The 24,051-nt window shown below is 36.1% G+C and overlaps 1 protein-coding gene across 3 annotated transcripts in view; it reads left to right on the top strand.

Moving 5' to 3' along the window:
- Positions 1–13,217: 13,217 nt before the first annotated feature.
- Positions 13,218–24,051, top strand: part of LOC131038433 (EIN3-binding F-box protein 1) — a 212,784-nt gene continuing 201,950 nt past the window's right edge. For 2 of the 3 annotated variants that reach the window (XR_009104473.2, XM_057970872.2), the window contains exon 1: positions 13,222–13,883. Coding sequence is in view for 2 of the 3 variants with exons in the window: in XM_057970872.2 (XP_057826855.2) it covers positions 13,719–13,883 (165 nt within the window). In the remaining variant the exon portion in view is untranslated. Of the gene's footprint in view, positions 13,884–24,051 lie in introns of all 3 variants that reach the window. The other variant, XM_057970873.2, reaches the window with a different exon arrangement.

Genomic DNA, 24,051 nt, shown 5'->3' with positions numbered 1-24,051 from the left:
TAGATCGTCGTTTAACCACAATATGATCATAAAGTTTTATGTTGGTTTGTTTGCAGCGTGACAACAAAGATAATTGGAACATCTAAGCCTATAAACAAGCCATGTCCTCATTTGACTAGGAGCATTGTCTTTCTCATTTTATTTGTCTTCTTTTTCCTCCTATGTAATCCTCCAATGATAACGACGGTGGAGCCTCTATAGGATAATGTTGGTTCCTTCTTGTGTTATTTTTACACATGGTTAATTTGATCTCTATTGTTATAGATCTTATTTCTTTCCAAAAATTTAGAAAATAAAATAATTTGGCCAGTGCATGAGCTCTTAGTATATTTTGGAAGGTAAGCCCTTGACGTCTCATGCAATAAATATTTCAACTATAGGAACCTTTTCTTCTTATAGAATGCGATCCAATAATTTTACATGTGTTATTATACTAATCTATTAGCCAACTAGTTGGTCATTCAAAGGATGGTTTAAATAAAAAAAAATACAATTATCTTGTTGTTCCGGGTAAATTAATGGCTCGAGTTTTAGAGAAAATTGTTCACACATGCTTAGGATTTATGCTAAATTCTTATTAGGTTGTGTTGTTTATTCTTTTACCCTTCCTGGAACATATTGAAGTTTTGAGTTTGGCTAAGGGACATAAAAGTTATGGGTACTTGAATGTTGCCCATTTGCTGCAATTGTAAGTTAAAAATTGTTAATTGATTTCCAAGATGATGTTTATTGAATTTAAAAGTTTATAGTAATTATTTACATAATTATTGCTATGTATGAGTGAAATTATCAATGGTTAAAATCCTCTATGGGTTATCTTTCATTTATATTGGGTGATAACCTACTACCAATTGCATCACGAGGGAAAAATATCCTTTGCCTCCTATATCATCTAATAGTGAATGGATCTAGGAAGCTATATGGTGTGGTGGATTAAGTTCCTTTGGAAACTAATCAGAAAATATTATTATCTTGGAACATATTAGAATTAACTAAAAGAGATGGATATGAGATATAGTCTTGACTTCTATTGAATATTAGGAATATCATAGTGTGAAGATTCAATAATTTGTGCTAAAAATATTGAATAACATTAACTACATTTATAAGTGCATTGCTTGAGTTAATGCACAAATTATTGAATAACATTAACTACATTTATAAGTGCATTGCTTGAGTTAATTTTGTTAGCAACAATCAAGAAGGAAGACTGAGCAGAGGGGGGGCGGGGGGGTGGGGTGAATCAGTCTTCACCGGAACATCAAACTTAATCACAAAGCATAGATCTGATAAACTGCAGTAATAAAACAAATAAGCAAATTAACAACACAACACAGAACACCAAGATTTTGACGTGGAAAACCCGGTTAAGGGAAAAACCACAGTGGAAATCTACCCACAGTAAGATGATACTCTCCAGTAGTATGTGTACATGTTACAATTGGGAATGCACATGCATTCAGGTACACTGCCTAGAGCTCACTACTCAATAATAATGGCCCGAAAGGCTACAACCCTTAGGGAAGTCTCACTGACTTACAACAAGATTTAGACTACAATCCAGAAGAAATGAACTGAAATAATAACATCTCCAAATGCCTGATTACAGTTCCAGTTAAGCACAGATGTTTGCCCTCCAACACCAATCTCACCTCAAACTCAACACCGAAGGATAAATCACTCGTTCGAACATAAACCTCTCTCTGATAATACAGACACAACATCGACACCCAAATTGCATGAATATATCACCTATATATATATACAAGTCATCAACCTTGATAACAAGGTCGACTAAACCCTCAACCCTTAATTACAAAATTACATCACTCGATACAAATATCAACCACCAGACCAATAAAATGATTTACATAGCATAACATGGACCTAAATCAAATTCCCAAACATTCAACTCCACTAGAAATCACACCAAGATCAACCACAACATGCTACACCACTGGGAAAACTGCATAACACGAAGAACGTCACCGATTGATAGAAACCGCCAAAAACTCGCACAACAATCAATGCAGATCGTCAAAACAAATAGAACACGACTAAGAAACACCAACAAGCACATTAGAAAAATCAGGAATAGTTGCACCAACACCACTTATCAAATCTTCATCGATCAACATCTGAAAGCTCAACAACACAACCAATCAACAACTTTCACGAAGAAAGATAACTTGCGGGGCACCAAATCACGAACCATCCGAAATGAAGATACACAAGACTATCCCAAGAAATATCCCAAAGTCTCAACACAAGATTTGATTACACCGAAATATACCAGGGATATACCGAACTCTTCAAAATAACACTACAAACCGGATCATAAGATCTTCCCAAAATGCAATCACCAGAACAAATCATAGGAATATGTTGACATCAATGACAACAACATATCCTATCAGAAGCAATGACCAACCATATCCAACAAATTTAACCCCCTTGTCACAACCCTCCTTTATCACTTTTGGATTTAAAATACAAACTCTATTATATTCTTTGGTTAAGCCATTTAAATGATTGAATGAATATTATAAAAGGATAAAATAATAAAACTCACACACACACACATGGAAAATATACATTTTTCTTATTTATTTATTTAGTTTTCAACATCCAATTATGGCACATGTTGTAGGAAGAATAAGAAGCTTCTAGAGGATTCTCCACCACCTTGCATGTAACTCCTCCCACTAAGTCTAATCAATTTGCATGAAGTCCAAAATTGGGAAAGAATCTCTTTTTTTAATTCAATTTTCAAGATAGTGGAGTGGAGGGAATTTTCTTATAAAATTATATGCAAGTTTCAAAGAAGGGAGTTGATTATGTTTTTGAAGGAAATTCTCCCAAGTTTTTCTTTGGTAGTCTCATTTTATTGCAGGATCTTTTTAAGTTGTGGTTGGAAGATCTCTCTCTAGTTGCAAGGAAGGATCAAGGATAGCTAGAGGATTCAACATCAAACTTCAGCAAACCAGGTTCTCTTTTTTTTTTTCATATGAGAAGTTTATATTATCAAAAAAAAAAATAGCTTCTAGATCTTCTTTCAAAAGTTTATTAGAGTGTAAATCTCTTCTTCTATGTAGGAATAATTATTGATAAGTCTCTTCCACATAAAGCAAGTAAAAGATAGTTCTATTATTTATTTTATTTTCCTTAAGAAATATGCTCATAATCTTGCCTTTTGTTTTTCCAAGATTTTAGATTTATGCAAAAAAAAAAAAAATCATATTCCCTTTATTCTTTAAAAATCTCTTTTTCTAAAATAAAACTCTTCCCTATGTGATTGAATCTTACTTCTTCCCTCTAATTCATTTCTCTGGAAATCTGAATCTCGTTCTTAAAATAAATTTCTCTGTGAAAGTTAGTTGAAATGAAAGGAATAGTTTTCGCTGTGAGTAAATCCTCTGCAATATTCTCATTGACTTCCATTATCTGGTTATATAATTTCTCTGTGAAAGTTAGTTGAAATGAAAGGAATAGTTTTCGCTGTGAGTAATCCTGTGATATTCTCATTTGATTCCTCTATCTGGTTATATGTATTTTCTCTGTAAAAATTAGTGGAAATGGAGGGATAGATTTCGTTGGGAATAATTCTTTGTGTTGTTTTTCATTTGGTTCCATCATTATTTCTGTGTCTGGAAATCCACTCCTCTCTGGATAATAGTTGAAAACTGAGGAATAAATCCCTCTGAATAAACTCTCTATGTTTTTTTTTTCCTGTAAATTAATCCTTATTGTTTACATTAATATTTTATCTTTATTGTTAAATTCTATCCTTTGTGTGCTTAATTAAATTAAACTAGAAACTATATATATATATTATTTATGAAATTTTATGCAAGTAACGTCCATATTGTTGGGTGCACGATATCCGACGTATGGGGTGTCAGGCTCGCAGGTAGAGTTATTACTCCGCAGGGGGAGTGGTACCGTAACGGTACCCTCCACTACCCTGAGGTCACTGTTGCGGTAGTGACCGCAGGCTAGGGGAGGGGACCATGGGGTCCCCCTCCCACTTATTCCTTTATTAATGCCAATGCAACTTTGACTAATGGTTTCGTTAGACTTTTTTTTTTATGTATAAAGTTTTGAATAATTAAATTCTTTTTTTATATGTATAGTTTTAGTTTATTAAAATTTTGAACTTAATAAATTTTTATTTAGATTTTAGTTTTAGCAAATTATAAATCGTAATTTATTTATATCAAATTTTGTAATTAGATCTTTTTGAGCCACTTAGCAATTAATCCCCATTAAATGATTTGAAGCTAAATTTTATTTGGGATTAGTGGCTTTTTAAGTGATATTCTCGCATGTAACTTACACTGCCTCCGCCTCATACAAATTGCTTCACATTGATTACATTTATTGGCGTTTCCATCTCCTTGCAAGTTTCACGCTTGATTATTGTTATGCTAGTTTCCTAATTGTTATTATTATGCAAAGTTACACTTCAAATTCAAATAATAAATAATGTTAGTTATGGTTTCTATTCCATGTCATTCATCAAGTAGTCATTTCAATTAATTGAGCTTTGCAATATCTAAATATTTGCGTTCAATTCATAATTATTTTCCAAGCATGATGTTTTAAGTTAGGAAAAAAAATTAAATAAAGGAAGTTGGAAAACCAAAACCTAGCAGCGTTCGGTATATACAGTGCCTCTAGGTCACGCTTACAGGTAATGTCGTCGTGTTGAACTAGTGCACTTAATGCCTAATAAAGCTGCATCAACGACGTCTGTGGCATCGTCCCTATAAATCGTTGGGGAGTAATAAGGGACACTTGGAAGTTAAAATCCAAGGGGCGGGAAATCCCTCTTGGATCGATAATCTAATAAGATAATTTTTAAATGATTTTACATCCATTGAGATAAACCATAGTAAACCCCCTATAGGGATGATGAGTGAAATGCTTTTATAAAACTGATTTAATCTCAAGGAGTTATTGTCGATCGGTCAAGGGTGACGCTCATGATAAGAATTAGGATCTAGTTGTTTTAGGCCACAAGAAATAGGCCATCTTGAGCCTTTGCTTAAGCGCTACCATCATGGGTAGCAACTGCAGAGAAACTCTCTGGGACATTGACCCTAGAAAGGGTTGCGTACCCACTAATCAGTTTACATCAAACCATAGAGTAGAAAATAGAACTACATACTTTACACCTTGATCCTATGCCGAAGCGGGTATGTAGGCAGTCTTGGGACAGAGTTGTCCCTCATACTCAGGTGTCCGTGGGTGGGGGCTAGGCTTGGTAAAAGAAAGATTGAGTAACAATCCTATTTTGAAGATAAGATAATTAAAATTGAATAAAAAAGTAATTCATTGCATACTCGGAAGGAATCCCGTATGGATTCGCTTGACTTCCCGAGGCTTTAAGCCAAATTCCGAGGTGGAATTCAAGCTTGTGTTATGTTATTCAATTACTCCTAAGGAGGACGACCTCGGTGCACTTCTGTTAAAAGAGTGTAGTACTTAGCGAGTGGCTCAAGACCCGAATGGTCCCAATGAGTCTAAGTCTCTGGCCAGAGCACCTCCTAGCCCGATTGGATAGATGCCTACCCCCTATGGGTAGATGCCTATCCCGTATTGGATAGATGAATTCTTATGTCCCATATGGACAAATGCCTAAACCATATGGTTGGATGCTCATCTCAGATGGATGAATGCCTAATCCAAATGGATGGATGCCCAGAGTATGCAATTGAATCAAACACAATGAATAAATTAAACCAAAAAAAAAAAGAATGGTCAATTATGTTAAGTTAATTATGGTGGGTTACTACATGTGGTATCAGAGCAAAGGTTCAAATCTAGGCCTTGTGCTCACTTCAATTTATTCAGCTAAGGGAATGTTTTGCAATGGTAGAAATTAAATTTAAACAAAAAAAAAAATCCTAAATCAAGAACTAACTACATAATTTAACTTTCAGGTAAAAACCTAGAATGGCAAGAGGAAGAGGAAGAGGAAGAGGAAGAGGAAGGGGTAATGGAAGACGTACTAGGAGTCAAAGGGAAGAAAACCATAAGGAAAACCATGAAGAAAACCATGAAGAAAACCATGAGGAAGACCATGAAGAGGAACGACACAACCTAGGAAATAAAGAAGATGGGGTCCAAGCTATAATTGACCTTCTAACCGAACAAACAGATAAAATCAACTTCTTAGAACAATCAATGCAGGACCTTAGGGAAAGGCAGAATGACTTTGAAAATAGAAGTGGTACTGAAAATGGAAACCCTGGTAGCAATCAAGGGAATATGGTGGGTAATAGAAAGGAAAATAACATATTGGAACTCTCCAAGGACTTAAAGAAAATCACCCCTCCTAAGTTCGATGGGAGGCAAATTGGTGAAGGGGCTGAGAATTGGCTAAATGAAATGGAAAAGTATTTTGAGCTAAGAGATTTTAGCGAAACAACCAAGGCCTTATGGGGTTCCTATCAACTCACAGGGGAGGCAGCCAGTTGGTGGACCAACACCAAGGAACATAATGGGTATAGCAGGGATACGATCACATGGGATCAATTTGTTCACCACTTCCGAGATAGGTGGCTCCCTCAATTGTTCTTTGATGAGAAGGTGACAGAATTCCATAATCTACGTCAAGGGCCCCTATCCATTCAACAATATTGGGATAAGTTCGCCAAATTGCTTAAGTATGTACCTATGTACCAGATTGATGAAGAAGCCCAAGCAAGGAAGTTCATTTTGGGGTTAAATACCAACATAGGGGCAGAAGTTGACATGCATGGACCCAAAAACATGAATGAAGTACTTGAAAAGTCCCTAAGGCAAGAGAGGAAGATTCAAACACTAGCAGGGCAGAACTATAATGGGAACCACTCATTTAAAAGGAAGCAAGAATTCAATGGAAACACTAATTTCAACAAGGGTCAGAGGAATAATTCTTCTGAAAGAAGACCACCTCCTAATCAATATCAGAGGAATGGAAATAATAATAATAATAACAGGGGCAATAATAACAGGGGCAACTATAACAGGAATGACCAACAGAACAGGATAACTTATCCACCCAGACCCAATGAAACAAGGAATGATTCCCCTAGAAATCAAGGTAGTAGGGGTCTTCCAGGTGGATGCTTCATGTGTGGGGGAAACCATTTTGCTAGAGAGTGCCCCAGGATGCAAGGTCAGATGTAATGTTATAAGCACTTATTGTACATGGACTGTTGAATTAATATAGAGGTTGGTTATTTAATATATTTCCATTATGTTTTGTGCATTTACATTCTGCATTTAACCGTTTACCCGAGAGGGCAAACATTTGGCGCCGCTGCCTAGACGAACTCGGGAACGGAAGACACAGATGGCGCACAGACACAATGGGCCTACCCATTGGTGAAGTAAACCCGGAGGCCGATGACGCGTGGACAGAACTTTATACAGGAGAAGACATGGCAACGCGAGAATTTTCAATTTTGCTCCAGGTAGCCATTCAAACATACGTTTGACAAGAAGCGGCGGAGGCAGAAATCCCACCAAGTGTTGTGTGGACAGGGCTGGAGGTTAGCCCGGCAGTAAACTGGTTGATGAACCACCTCCCCTGGTTGCTTGCACAGGCATCGCTGGCACAACAGGCCTGCCAGGGGGAGATTGCCCAGGAAGAGCGACGACAACAAATCTTGCAACGCTACGAAGAGAACAGTCGATGGGAAACAGAACGAGATGGCGCCAGACCAGGAGGAAATTGAACCTTGTAATAATCCCGACACACAGCTGATATAAATTGTGGCCAAAAGGCAAAATAAAAATAAAAATAATAAAAGCTTTTTTGTGTACATGGTGTGTGTTTGCTGTGTATGGAAGTGACTTATGCCCAATAGACTAAATAAGGACAAAAATAAAAAGATACAGAGTGACGAATGGGAAGTGGCACAAACCGCGTTGAATCTCAGACAACAGATAGAACGAAGGCATAGACTAAGGCAGCTTGTCGAGGGACGACCAGCCGAGGGGTTGCCCAAAGGGAACCCAGGAGGTGTCACGGAGGTTGCAGAGGCAGAGATAGACGGAGAGAACTACATTGTCTACACTGTTGTAGGGATGCCAGAAGGAGTCACGGAGGGTGCCGAAGGAGAACTCTATAGTTCGCCAGAATACCACCGTAGGGTAAGAAGCCGCGAAGAGTTGGTGGAACAAACAAGGCGAAGTCTAAACCTGATCGACGCTACCAGAGACTTGCTAAAGAATTTGTCCATTTCAAAGGACAACCGGAGGGAGACAACCAACCAGAGGGAGACAACAGTACGACCGAAGGTGCCGAGGGAGCACAAGGACATCAAACCATAGAGTAGAAAATAGAACTACATACTTTATGCCTTGATCCCGTGCCAAAGCGGGTATGTAGGCAGTCTTGGGATGGAGTTGTCCCTTGTACTCAGGCGTTCATGGGTGGGGGCTAGGCTTGGTAAAAGAAAGATTGAGTAAGAATCCTATTTTGAAGATAAGATAATTAAAATTGAATAAAAAAGTAATTCATTGCATACTCAGAAGGAATCCCGTATGGATTCGCTTGACTTCCCGAGGCTTTAAGCCAAATTCCGAGGTGGAATTCAAGCTTGTGTTATGTTATTCAATTACTCCTAAGGACGACGACCTCGGTGCACTTCTTTTAAAAGAGTGTAGTACTTAGTGAGTGGCTTAGGACCCGAATGGTCCCGATGAGTCTAAGTCTCTGGCCAGAGCACCTCCTATCCCGATTGGATAGATGCCTACCCTGTATGGGTAGATGCCTATCCCGTATTGGATAGATGAATTCTTATGTCCCGTATGGACAAATGCCTAACCCGTATGGTTGGATGCTCATCCCGGATGGATGAATGCCTAATCCAAATGGATGGATGCCCAGAGTATGCAATTGAATCAAACACAATTAATAAATTAAACCAAAAAAAAAAAAGAATGGTCAATTTTGTTAAGTTAATTATGGTGGGTTACTACACCCCTCCCATAATATGTTATTGATGGTTGAGTGAATTAGATACACATTGCATTTAGAATAAAGGTATGCTAGATTGTTAGTGATTCACATAGCAAATTAGATTCCATCATGCATGTTGGCCACATATTGCTAGATTCTTTGTGATGTGTCGGGCTTCTCTAGTGAGGTAGCACAAGGAAGCTAATTCTTCATGGCAGGGTGGATATCACCTTGATGATGCTCTCTCTCCTCTACTGTAGGTTATAGAGGAAACATTTGAAGGTTTGTAATGTAAGTGTTAATGCAATTACCTAATGATAAATAGTAGATGCCTTTTGTAGAATACTTATTCTTCTCTTGTAATTTTGAGTGTGGTTCATGATGTGGTGTATGAACCTATAGCATAAATATTTGTATTTTTTAATTTATACCAAGTGTGCTAAATGGGCTTGTACAAATAGTAATGATTATGGTATGATTTAAAGCATGTTTAAATTAAAAGTATTTTTTTTTACTATTAGTCTATTATTTGTCTTCTTGACTTTGGATTATGTTTACTTTAATCACTAATTACCATATTTTATCAAGTGACCATCAGTAGATGTTACAACAAGAAACAACCTTCAATTTTTTTTATCCACAACAAAGGTCGAATACATAGTAGTAGTATGAAGTTGCACACAAGTTCTTTGGATGAAACAAACATTAAAGGTCATGTTCAACTAGAATATGATCATCCAATTTAAATACTTTGTGACAACACAAGTGCAATTAATATTTCAAAGAACACATTTATGCACTCTAAGATAAAATATATTCTTATTAAGTATCATTTCTTAAGAGAACAAGTAATAGAATATCATGCCAATTTGGAGTATATTGCCACACAAGAACAAATTGAAAATATTTTCATAAAGCCCCTTCCTATACATATTTTTGAGCATCTTAGATAGATATGGGAGCGATATGAATATCATTGAGTCACAAATTTCTAAAGAGAAAAACGAATTTAGGGGGAGCTAGTCATTGCATTATCTTTCATCTCTATGCATTCTTTTTCATTGATGTCAAAAGAAGAGAGTTGCTAAAAGGGGGAGTACTATAGTTGAGGGGAGAATTATGTTCATGTTGCATTCACAAATTATTTCTTTGCACGTTGTCATTAATGACAAAGAGTGATTGTTGGGAATATTGTTGTCATTGATGTCAAACGAGTGAAGAGAAAAAGTATTGCTACCATATTACCACTATCAAATGTTAATCAATGTTGAAAATACATTTTGAGGATAAAATGAAAAAAATATTCATTGAGTTTTATATATAAATTTTTGAGTTTGATGGAATGACTGACCTAGGTACTTTGGTGCCCACATTTCTTGTAAAATAATATTATAAAATCTAGTTTATGGTACCCACATTGGTGAATTTATCCATCTTTGTTATATGCCAACCATTCATGGAGGATTGCCCTCTTGGGTGAAAATTTAAATTAAATTTATTGTTTTTATTTGGGTTGATCCATATTGGAAGGATTCCCCTCTTGGAGGAGTCACCCCTCTTGGTTGAAGATGCATATGGAAGGCATAAAAGAAGATGAATGAGGAAAGTGAAAAGAAAGCAATTAAAGAAATAATTTTTAGATTTATAGCAAACTTTCAAGGAGATTCATAATAGACTTTCAAAGAGAGTTATACATCGATTTACATTGTAAATCAATGTTGAAAATGAATTATAAGGAGGATAAATGAAAAAAATAATTCATTGAGTTTTATATGTAAATTTTTGAGTTTGATGGAATGGCTAACCTATGCAACACTTAAATTTATTTTTAAAATAAATATTATAAAATCTAGTTTATGGTACCCATATTGGTGAATTTATCCACCTTTGTTGTATGCTGACCATTCATGAAGGATTGCCCTCTTGGATGAAATTTTAAATTAAATTTATTGTTTTTATTTGGGTTGACCCATCTTGGAAGGATCCCCCTCTTGGAGGAGTCACCCCTCTTGGTTGAAGATGCATATGGAAGGCATAAAAGAAGATGAATGGGGAAAGTGTAAAGCAAGCAATTAAAGAAATATTTTTCAGATTTATAGCAAACTTTCAAGGAGATTCATAGTAGACTTTCAAAGAGAGTTATACACTAATTTACAAGCAAACTTATAAGGAAATTTTATGAATGAGATTCACATGATTATCATGCTTTGAAGAAGCAATAATTAATAAGATGGAAGTTTTGTTCATTTGGAGGTTGGTGACTCCTTTTTATAAGAGATTGGTTTCTCTTGCTAACTTGGAGCTTAGTAACTTAGGGATTCTATTTCTAGTGGGTTGATGCATACAAATATTTGTAAAGAGATTTTGTTATTGGTTAGATTTGGATGGTATATCCAAGCAGTCTTTTCTCTATGGTTTTCTCTTGAAAGAGTTTCTACATAAATCTTGTGTCTCATATTGGTAGATCCCATATGATTGCTAATTTTTCATGGTTGATGCTTTTTAAAATAAGTGATTTTTTAATCTCATACTAATTCACCACACTCTTAGTATAAGCATGTGTGCTCATTAGGAATGTAGAAAAGAGAGCCTCTCATATTGATGATGCACATCTTGACACTTGATTGGAGGACTCAAATTCTTCTTTCTAGAGCATAATTGGACAATGGTAAAAAAAGAATAAAACTCCATGTAATAATACACATTTGATGATTATAAGATCTTTCTCTTTGAGATAATTAATCTTTAGACTAAAATTGTTTATTATTGTCAAAGTTTGAGGGACAAGCATTCATAAAATGATTGGATTTCACAAACTATTTGTTACTAGAATCTTGCATCTGATGTTTTTTTTGTGGCACTTGGATGCCCAACTTAGATTTACGAAGAAAAAAAGTTTATATTATACATATGATATTGCAAATGTATATACATATGACATATAAAATTAATGCACAATCCATTCTTTGACATAATTAGTAATGTAAAGATACACTATTTAATAAAAAAAATACACGTGCTTAGGACTTACTCTATTTTTGCTATCTCTACAAATAATTATTTATATTGATAAATTATGATATATTTAAAGTCACTTCTTTTTAATATGAAATTGTGACTGACACACACACACACACACACACACACACACACACACACACACACACACACACACACACACACACACACACAGAGTAAAGATAAAACTATAAAACCTTTTGGTTAATTGATAAATTCAAATTTCCACCAAACTTTTCCAACCCCAACAAATTGAGTAAGCCTTTCCAATATTTCACAAAAAAGATAATTTTTTGCTTAAAATTTTCATTAATGTCAAATAAAGACAAGAAAAATGAAGGTATATTGTTGGTATAGGAGATGGCTTCCCTCAATTCAACTATAATGGAAACTATACTTGAATGCTTTGCCACGAATAAAAATGACTTAAAAGCTTTTGTTTTATATAAACTCTACAAGCATATATGGGGTAAAGTATTTGGGAGAAAAAAGAAGTATTATCTTGAAGAGTTCAATCTCAAGTGCCATCATCAACAAAAAGATTGCATAGCAAGTTCTAATATTTCATGGATAGCCAAAATTCTTATTACTCAATTAAGAACCGATTCTCATCAACTTCGATATAAAATGAGGAAGTGAAAAAGACCTAAAAAATACAGAGAAAGTGTGTATATTTTTGCGATAACGAAGTAAAAAAACAAAGACAAACCTCCCTATATAGCGACAACTAATTTTTCATAACTTCATAAAAAACAGGGAGATGGATGATACTTAAAGAGGAATGGGAAGATAGAAGATTTAGATATTGCACTCAAGGGGTGGTGGAGACTGAATGGCATTACATCAAGGAGTGTCCAACCTACAATGACATGCAGATCAACTATGTTGAGACACTAAATGTAAACACCTTGAGTAACCAATTTGACGAAGAACAGATAACAAGAGTTGTAGGATTCCTAATCAAGATACACAACAAAAGATCCAAGATATAAAGGAGAAGGAGATTTAACAGTCACAATATTTCATTTAGATTTATTCGGACTTTGCATGCCTCCTTTGCTAACTCTTTAACCTCGTGAACGTTATTAAAACATTCATTCATTCAAAACATTAAAAAAATAAATATACACATCATTTCCTTGATTAAAAAAAAAATGCAGAAGATCCAAATGAGAGAAGGCTGTCCATAGACTCTTTTAAAAAGCTCTATATATCATAAGGGATGACATGAGATCATTTGGCGGAATGGATACCCCTCAGTCCTTGGCTCTTAGCTAAAGAGGTTCAGCCTATTGACTCATGCTCCTGTATCTAGTGGCAAAAAATACTTTGTGAAGGCCCTCGCTAGACTGACAACTCAAGGCTTCATGCCTTTGCTAAGCTGTCGGAGATCTATGACAGGTCTAGACTTCCCAAAGAAAAAAAATTGAAACTAAAAACTATCGCACGTCTAGACCTCCCAATAAAAAAAAGAAAAAGAAGAAAAAGAAAAAAGCTCAGAACCGCTTTTATTTCCGTATTTCTCTTCCTCGACTTTATACAAACAAAATTCAAAATAATAAAAATGGCAGTTCACACAGTAGCGTAGAACAGCATCTGTTTTAGTGTTTTTCTCCCTAAACTGTATACAAACAAAATTCAAATTAAAACTGGCAGATCGCACTCAATAGCTAAGAAGCGCCTTTGCTTTTGTGTTTCCCTCTCGAAACTTTATAGATTGGGAACCTGAAAGGAGAAAATAACAATGGGGAAGAGGAGAAGGAAAAATGCAGGGGAAGTCATGGACAGCGCAGAAATCCTGCCTGATGATGTGTTGCTTGCAATTTTCTCGCACATTTCAACGCGAGATTTGCTTTCTCGCTTGGCTCTCGTCTGCAAGCGCTGGCTTCGCCTCGTTAAATCTCAGTCGGTAGGTATCCGTTTATTTGTTTCTGCAATTTCCTTTTCTAAGTTTTTGTAGGTTTGGCAGAATCTTATTAGTTTATTTATTTTTAGCTAAATCTTCTTCGGTATGGTAATTGTTCGTTTGTGATAAACCATTGAAGGCTTCCAGGGACCTTTGAAATGAGAATTTTTAATATTTTAACGATTTGGCTGTGTTTTGAAGTCATTTTAAGTTGATCTATATAAATATCTATTCATATCAATTTTTTTTCTCATGTCTATTTATTTATGTTTTAAATAAAATTTATCGTATCCATTTATTTTTTAATTTAAATTTTATTGTATCAAGTTATTTGTTAATTTAAATTTTATTGTATCAAGTTATTTGTTAATTTAAATTTTATTGTATCAATTTATTTGTGAATTGAAATTTTAACCAAATTTTTTTCTGCATAGTATTAATTTTTCTGTTTATTTAAATTATATCTAAATCCTGTTCTTTCTAATATTAATTTATTTGTTTACTTAACTCAGTTAAATCTTATTCTGTATGGTATTAATTTATTTAAATTTTATTGAGCAGGGTAGAAATTTATTTGTTTTTTTTAATATAAATTTTAGTTAAATTTATTTGATGTGGGAACAGTTTGTTTATGTTATGTATATAAGCTTTTTTTGTTATACAATGAAGGCTTTGAATATAATTTTTTGATGTTTAACTTTTTATATTTTTAATTCATAATCATTTAAGGATTAAGTTAATGATATATATATTTTTTATATCAATTTATTTGTTTATTTAATTTATATTAATTTTTTAGTGTAATATGAATTTATTTGTTTATTTGAATGTTTATAAAATCTTTTTGTATAATATCAATATATATGTTTGTTTTTTTTTAGTTTTTTCAATTAGATATAGTATTAGTTTATTTGTGTACTCAAAATTTTGTTAAATCTTATTTTCATGGTATCGATTTATGTATTTATTCCATTATGAACAAGGTGGGCCAAACTGGCATTAACATATTTGGGCCAAGCAGGAATTTGAACCTTGGTTGCACCATTAATAGTACAACCACTTGATGACTACACCACAAGGTGATGCCTTTTGCTTGTTTAAAATTTTACTAAAGATTTTTTATGTGCAAAATGAGGGATTTTTGGCCCTCATCCATCATATCTATATCAAAACTATCTGAACATGGAGTTTGAATAGTCTTATCCCTCTGAGAGAGCAAAACAATAATAGATTTCATCTTCTAATTGTTACCATACATAATACCAGTGAACAAAAATTACCCTAATACAATGATGATGGTATGATTTTTAAACCTTGCTCTTCAACGCTGATCTAGTCATCTTCCATATCATGGATGCTTGAGCTAGATGCCTCTCTAGCCTATGTGTTCAAACCGGCCATTTGAATCAAGTAATTTGCTGGCTTCCTTGCTTGCTCTACTTTGGCATTTGCCACAAAAGGAGATTGAGGACAAAACTTAAAAGGGCTTCTCAGCTTTGGCAAGTCCTCTCTTGGCACAAAATAATTCCTACCTTCAGCAAGGCGTTTCTGCATTTTTTGCATTCCTCCCAAAAGAAGGAAGAAATGAGCTTCTAGCTCCTGGAACGTGGCCATGGAGACCAATCCCTTGATTTCAAATCCCACCAGTAGCAAAGACTGAACATGGTGAGCCATGGTGATTTAGGGAAGAATACAAGCCACCTAGAAATTCCTTTCTTACATAATGGATTGCCAGCCTTTTACCCCATCCCCCTTATCCTTCACAAATTCAGAAATCGAGCAATTTGGACACAAACATGGACGAAATGTCTGAGTTTACCCTACTCATCTCAGCTTCCAAAATATCAAGGACACAAAGATGCTTCTCATTGTTTCAATTGTAGGATGAAGGCATTTCCCAGATATAGGCTTGAGTATGTACCACAAAAAGACATTTTACGGTTCTCTGTGAATAGGTGAAATTTGGGATCCATCAGTCAAGGAAAAGAAGCAATCACCGAAAACCTCAAAGATTTTTTGTTTTCCATTGAAATATGAGAACTTTTCCCATTTTTTCATCTTTCATAAGCTCACACAGGGTGTGGGAGAGGTCATCAAATGTTAGAAAACGTAATGATGTAGATATCCAGTTAGGAAGCTTGCCGTCTGATCATTGCTTGAATGCAATGCACATCATCCCTCTGATTCCCGTCTATCCTCTAAAATTTCTGACCATTCCCCAAACTTGTAGCTGGGAGTCTTCATGGTACCTTCCCTTCCAATGAATTTCAGAATATATAGAAGATTTTAAATTGTAGCATTATTACCCATGGAAACAATAGAATAACAATTATAGAGTACCTAAATATTGGATCTTCTAAACACTTTTCAAAATCTCATCATAATGGGAATTTTAATAAAGAAAAATTTAAAGGTAATTTTTTAACTCACTGCCAGGTGAGACTTCTAATTGGTGTACGAGACCCCCCCCCTTATTCAAGCATTTAATAAGTAAATTATTTCTCCATTTATCTTACATAATTTTGATGTGTATAACCCTACTCCCCTCTGGATTTGTATATGTGACCATAGATAGTTTTTTTGTTGGTCACTCTGCTACTGTTCTTGTACAGCTGGGTGCGTACAAATTAGCTAAAAATCAGACTTATTTTTGGGGTTGAATCTCCTTAATCTGGGTGCTGATTTCAATTCTTTATTTAGTGGTCAAAGTTTCTAGAATAGGCATATATATTCCGCGTGTGAATTCCTAAAATTAGGTGTATATATTCAGTGATAGTTGGTACTATATATTAGTTTTGAAAGAAAAATAATATTGGAGTTCTTTGGTGTGAGATTCAGAGTGTTTGGAGGCGTGTTTTGGAGGGTTTCTTGTAGTTGAGTGTAAGTGATTGTGTGCCCAAGGCATGAGAAATAGGAGGCTTGTTTGGTGCTAGCTGTACGAACTCTGTGACAGCAGAGACTAAGGGCAAGGAATGTGGAGTTGAGTTAAGCTTTGGTAAGGAGAATCGATGATACCATTAGTTCCTAAGTGCTGGAGAATAGCATTTTCAGATTTTTTGCATGCATAATTAGTAGCTGTTGTGTTTGTTGGACTGCTCCAACTCAGACCTCATTGCTGCTGTTCATGCATTGGAGATTGGGTATGCTGTCAAACACTTAATTTGTGGGATACTTTATCTTTTATTTGCTGTTCATTTCTGAGCTTTCTTGCAGCATGTAATGGACTTCATATCATTTGTATTTGAGTCCTATGCAAAATCATTTATATCAGATTAAGATCAGCAATATGCATCTTGTCTCTATAAAACCTGTGCAAGGCTTATATTGAGTTTGAGGGAATAAATATTATCTACTATTATACTTCTTGTCAATGCATTATATGAATGCCATCTATTATGAATGTTGAATGAAACCAATACAAAATTGGAAACACATAAACCTTCATAGTTGCATGCAAACTGTTTGACAAAATTACTCAAGGAGTACGAGTGAAAAAATTGGTGCCAGAAAAGGTGTAGCATCTTACATCTACTAATTGAAGTGTTGCAAATTATTTGGTCTATACAAATTCCACTAGGCTTTCAACATAATAACAACTCTAAAGAATAATGTAATTTCCCCTTCCCAATTTGCCCTAAAATCACAATTGTAACAATTTAGGGTTAGGTTTACATATTACCAAATAAATATCTCTTTATTGATGCAATCCTGGATTTGAATCCTGCAATCACAACATGAACAACATAAGCAAATATACACATATATGTGTTTAATCATTAGGATTAGGCAATTACACCATATTCATAGATTATCAATAATGCAAGCATATTAGGGTTTGGGAGAAGGGACATGATGGGTCCGCCCAAAGTCATTTCTACACCAAGCCCAAGAGTGGATGTCTACCATAGCTCTCTTGCTTGGCAGATTGCATCTGCTTTCCCCATCAATGTCTCATCCCCCTAATGACACTTGCCATCTTGTGGAATTGGGTGGGGGTTGTGTTGTGACCATTTCACACATCACCCCATTGCAAATGGGGACCCCTGCTTTTTGCTTTTCTGGGGTTTGTTTTTAGGTCTTTTAGGGTTTTGTCTGTTAGCCTTTGCATTTTGAGTGTCGCCAAGGGGATCACCTGGATAGCATGTCCTGCTGGAGTGATGTCCTGATCCTGAAATTTGGCTAAGTCTGGAAAGTTCTGATCCTGAAATTTGGCTAAGTTTGGAATGTCCTGATCCTGAAATTTGACTAAGTCTGAAAACTGAAAAACCTCCAAAAACTAGATTTTGCAATATAACTCTTGGAGGTCTGAAACCACTCTCAAACATCCTGAAAGTATATATGGAATATAACTTAAAGTATAAGAACTTATACTTAAATGTTATATTCCATAAAATTATCCTGACAGAGAGTGCAAAAAGTCAAATTTCGCTCTTGACCCTCTTAGGAGGTCCAATGCGAATCTCGCTCCTGACCCTTGCTGAGGGTCCAAGGCGAAAATCAACCTAGGACTCATTCCTTGCCTTATTTGACCAAATTTTGATTTGCGAGGCATTTTGAAGGGAAAATTGGAAATGTTTGAAAACTTTGAGATGATGGATTTTATCCGAGATTAGAAATTTCGCTCCTGACCCTTGCTGAGGGTCCAGAGCGAAATTCATTGTAGACATCATATGCCAACTCGCTTGAATTTGAAACCTTGTTCCTGGCGTTGAACATGACCTGACTTTGCCTTGTGAAGTGGTTTGTGACTTAAATTTGAAGCAGTTTGGCCTAAAAGGGTAAAATCGCTCCTGACCCTTGCTGAAGGTCCAGGGCAAAAATGTTGTTTAAGTCATATTTGTCACTGACTTTTCTAATTTGTTTTGTGCAGGGTCTCCCGGAAGGATGATTGGATGTGACTTGATGCTTTTTGAAGGTTGAAGACATAAAAAAAGGATGAATTTTGGAGACTAAAGGAAAAATCGCTCCTGACCCTCAGAGAGGGCCCAGGGCGAAATTTTGATTTCCTTCATTTTGCAGTGAAAAGAGACCAAGTTTTGAGTATGAAGGGGAAACGAATGACTTTCTCCACCCACCTGAAGGAGTTTTGACTTGAAATGATGAAGGACCTTGTTGAAAACACAAAAATCGCTCCTGACCCTCAGAGAGGGCCCAAGGCGAAAAATCTTATAGAGGTCATTGCTAGCCTTATTTGGTCGATTCGAGATGTCAAAGGCATGGTGGAGGATGAAATGAGCATGATAAAGTATCCAGACTTGATTAAGGATGATGAGATGAAGGAGTCTTGCCCAGGAAAGGTAAAATTGCTCCTGACCCTTGCTGAGGGTCCAGAGCGAAATTCTTTGTATGCACATTTTTTTGACTTTTCTTGGACATGAGAACTTATTCATAGCATGAAACAAGATGACATCTTCCTTAGCAAAGAAATTTTGAGATGAAAAGTGAAGCATTTTGGTCCAGGTAGCAAAAATCGCTCCTGACCCTCAGAGAAGGTCCAGAGCAAAATTTTCAAATGTGCATTTTTCTTACAAGGTCAAAGTGATTTTTATAATTGGAATGGATGAAGGAAAGCATGTTTTAACTGTTGAAATAATTTGGATGATCAACAAAAGAGGAAATCAGGCCAAAAATGAAAAATCGCTCCTGACCCTCAGAGAGGGCCCAGGGCGAAAAACCTAATATAGGATCTTTTCATCCAAGTTTGAGAAAAGCCAAGGCTAGGCATGGGTTTGAAATAATGTTTAAATTGCCTTGAAGTGAAAAGAGATTGTTGAGAGTTAGGATTTTGAAGGCAATTGCAAAAATCACTCTTGACCCTTGCTGAGGGTCCAAAGCGAATTTTCATGATTCTCTCCTTTGTTTGTGGAATTGAGACAAAATCTTGTGTGGATAGGAAGAGGATGTGATTTTTTATGCCTTAGAGGCAATTTGGAGTCCAAAAGATGAAGAAATATGCCTAAAACCAAAAAGTCGCTCCTGACCCTCTTTGAAGGCCTAGGGCGAGAATCACAAAAACTGCATGTTTTCTTCAAAATTGTGCCAAGGCAAGGTTAGGCTAGGGCAAAGAGACCTCCAAGTGCATGATGAAGGATGCTTTGCCTTTGAAAATTGATGATTTTGGTCACAAAATGAAAAATCGCTCCTGACCCTCAGAGAGGGTCCAGAGCGAAAATGTTGGAAATCCTCATTTTACCTTGCAACAATGAAGCAAATTTGGATGGAATGGTTAAAGCAAGATCATTGCTTAGTGGCGAACAAAGTTTTAATGAAAAATGATGGAGAATTAAGCCCAATTTGCAAAAAATCGCTCCTGACCCTTGCTGAGGGTCCAGGGCGAAATTGACATTTCCACCTATTTTTCCTCACGCAAAATGTCAAATTTGAAGTGCAACACATTAACTGGATATCAATTTACCCTCCAGGAGATTTTCAAGTCAAGATGTGAAGTATTCAAGGCTAAAATTAGAAAATCGCTCCTGACCCTCAGAGAGGGTCCAGGGCGAAATCATCATGGAGTTTAATCAAGCCTTGTTTTGAAAATTAATATTCTCCAAATTGCATTTGATCGCCAGAATTGCTAATTTTGAGGCATTTGGAAAATTAAAATTAAATTAGCATTAAATTAAAGCATTTTGGCATTTAATAAATTGATTTTAAGCCTTAGAAAAATCGAAATTTATTTTGGAGGCATTTAAAATTAATTTTTAATAAAGCGCTCAAGGCCTTATTTTGTTTTTATTAGCCAAGTCGGCCCCCTTTTTTGAGATTTTACTTATTTTTTACCTCCTTTTTTGCCAAGTCGGCCTAGAGGAAGCAAAGGGGTGAGCGCTCTATATAATAGGAGATGCTTTGTTCAAGTTTTAATCATTCATTCATCCTTTTTCAAGTGCAAAGTTGAAGTGCGAATTGGAGGAGCGAAATATAGCATGTTGGAGGCGAAATTCTACTAATTGAGGAGCAATTTGAGGAGCGAAATCCAGAAGATTGGAGGCAAAGTTTGCTAAGTGTTGGAGTTTAATGGAGGCATGATTCATCCAAGAGGAGGCTATGATTTAAACTTTGCCTAGCGAAATTCATCTATTTTTACATCATTTCTTAGAGTTTAATACTCAAGAGGAGGTATGGCAAAATCATCTTGACACCCTTGTTTAAGGTTTGATTTTTGGACATTTGTTTTGGAAAAATCTAAGTATTACATGGTTAATTAGGAAATGATAATTCAAGATTTATCATGAAGTTTCCTAATTAAAATCTTAAATCTTCCTTTTAAGTTTAATTTCTAGACTTCAAGATATATTACTAATTTTGAAATGTTGTGTAGGTATCAAGATGGCGACTCCAAAGTCCGGAGGATCTACAAGTCGACAGGTTCTCATCAAAGAAGATCAAGCAAGGATAAGGACGGCCTTCTTCGGTCAAGCATCATCATGACTAACCTCTTCCAATCCAACATTCCAAGGCGAGGTACATCATCATCCTGCACATCAAAGACAAAAGAAGTTAGGGCAAGGGTTCGTTGAAGAAGCAGATAGTCTCAGAAGAGTTAATTAAAGCTAGCTTCTCAGCAACATCAAATTGGCATCAACCAGGTGTTAGACGAGGTGGCATCCTAGTCATCACTCCTCCAGTCGGATAGGTCCACCTCAGCATGTCCAGATTCAATGTACCTAACTCATGGGAGGTGGCACAAAACTTCTATGTACCTACCCCAGCTATCTATTGGGCGAATTTTCCGGAGAAGACATGTATCCTAAAAATGTAATTTTATCATTGGTCAAGCATTAAATGCTATGTAATGGTTGTAACAAACCCTAATTAGGGTTTTCATTATTGAATCTTGGCCATTGATCTCAAATTGATCTTAGCCATCGAATTGTATTATGGGCACTATATAAGCCCCGACTCTTCATTTGAAAAGAGGAATTGTTGTGACGTTTTCACACATCGCCCCATTGCAAATGGGGACCCTTGCTTTTTTTTGCTTTTTAGGGTTTGTTTTTTGGTCTTTGAGGGTTTTGTTAGTTAGCCTTTGCATTATGAGTGCTGTCGGGGAGATCAATAGGATAGCAGGTCTTGCTGGAGTGAAGTCCTAATCCTGAAATTTGGCTAAGTCTGAAAGTCTTGATCCTGAAATTTGGCTAAGTCTGAAAGTCCTGATCCTGAAATTTGGCTAAGTCTGGAATGTCCTAATCCTGAAATTTGACTAAGTCTGGAAACTGAAAAACCTCAAAAAACTAGATTTTGCAATATAACTCCTGGAGGTTTGAAACCACTCTCAAACATCTTGAAAGTATATATTCTTATACTTAAATGTTATATTCCATAAAAATTATCTTGATAGAGAGTTCGAAAAGTCAATTTTCGCTCCTGTCCTTCACTAAGGATCCAGAGCGAATTTCGCTCCTGTCCCTCTCCAAGGGACCAAGGCGAAGCGCTCCTGTCCCTCACCAAGGGTCCAGGGCGAAAAGGCTTATTTGAGTCATTCCTGACCTTGTTTGGTCAAATTGGAACATCAAAGGCATGGTGAAGGACGAAATGAGCATGATAGAGCATTGAGACAAGACAATGAAATGATGAAGTTTTTGCCTAGAAGGTCAAATTCGCTCCTGTCCCTCACTAAAGGACCAGAGCGCTTTTCTTTATGTGCACAATTTTTAGACCTTTTTTGGACATTAACTTTTATTCATAGCATGAAGTAAGGTGAAATCTTCCCTAGCAAAGGAATTTCGAGATTAAAAGTGAAGCATTTTGGCCTAGAAGACAAAATTCGCTCCTGTCCCTCACTGAAGGACCAGAGCTTGAATCCCAAATTTACATTATCCTTGCAAGATTTAAGTGATTTCGCGATTTGAGGAGGTCAAGAGAAGTATGTTTTGCCCGTTGAATATAACTTGAGTGGCCTACGAAGGAGAAAATCAACCCAAGTTGCAATAGGCGCTCCTGTCCCTCTCCAAGGGACCAGAGCGATTTTTAAAGGAAGCTCCTGTCCCTCTCCAAGGGACCAGAGCGATTTTCCCTCAATTGCAATTTTCTTGCAAGGACGAAGCAAGTTTTGTGATTGAAACGAGTGAAGGAAGGCATAATCGGTCCATTGAAGATAATTTTGAAAGTTAGCAAAACACAAGTGAACTCATAATGGCCAAGGCGCTCCTGTCCCTCTCCCAGGGACCAGGGCGAAAAACACATTATCAAGTCTTCCTCCCCAAATTTGGACGAATCCAGGCCAAGGCACAAGATGGCAATGATATTTGAAATGCTTCAAGGAAGAACGAAGTGGCAAAGACCACAAAACTTGATGAAAAATGGCTAGGGCGCTCCTGTCCCTCACCAAGGGACCAGAGCGAAATCTTCAAATTTGCCTAATAGCCTAACATTTTGGAATGCTACTTTCGTTTCCAAGGAATAAGGAATGATGTTTTATGCCTCGAAGGTCATTGGAAGTTGATGCGATCATGAATGTGTGCAATAAGCTAAAAATCGCTACTGCCCCTCACTGAAGGACCGGAGCTTGAATTTCAAATTTGCACTGTTCTTGCAGGATCAAGACAATTTTATGATTTGAAGAGACCAAGGAAAACATCATTTATCCATTGAATATAATTTGGAAGGCTAACAAAGGACGGATAAGCTTGGATTTGCAAAATCGCTCCTGTCCCTCACTGAAGGACCAGGGCGAAAATCTCTAGAACATCGATTTTGCCTTGCAAAAAAACGAGTTGAACATGCACTGAAGGGACGAAAGGGATCTTTGCTAGCCCCACAACGTGAATTGGCATTTAAAAAAGTGAGGAGTGCAAAGCAAAATTACAAGTTCGCTCCTGTCCCTCACCAAGGGACCAGAGCGAAGTTAGTGGCATTCACATTTGGGCTTTAATATCTTCCAAATCGTATTAGATGCTAGAATTGCCAAACTTCGAAATATTTAAAAAGGAAAAATTAATTAAACTGGCATTCAATAAAAAACACATTGGCATTTAATAAATTAATTTTTGAGCCTTAGAAAAATCGAAATTTTAATTATAAAGGCATTCGAAATTAATTATTATTAAATTAAAATTTAAAAAGAAGAGCGCTTGAGGTATCATTTTTTATTGCCTAATTAAGTCGACCTTCTCCTTTTATTAATCTTTGTTTATTTTTTCCACCAAGTTGGCCTATGGAGAGGTGTAGA

Source organism: Cryptomeria japonica, chromosome 8 (genome assembly GCF_030272615.1).
Source record: "Cryptomeria japonica chromosome 8, Sugi_1.0, whole genome shotgun sequence".
Classification (NCBI taxonomy): Eukaryota; Viridiplantae; Streptophyta; class Pinopsida; order Cupressales; family Cupressaceae; genus Cryptomeria; species Cryptomeria japonica.
Note: the sequence above shows the minus strand (reverse complement) of the source record. Positions and strands in the feature narration are given on the sequence as shown.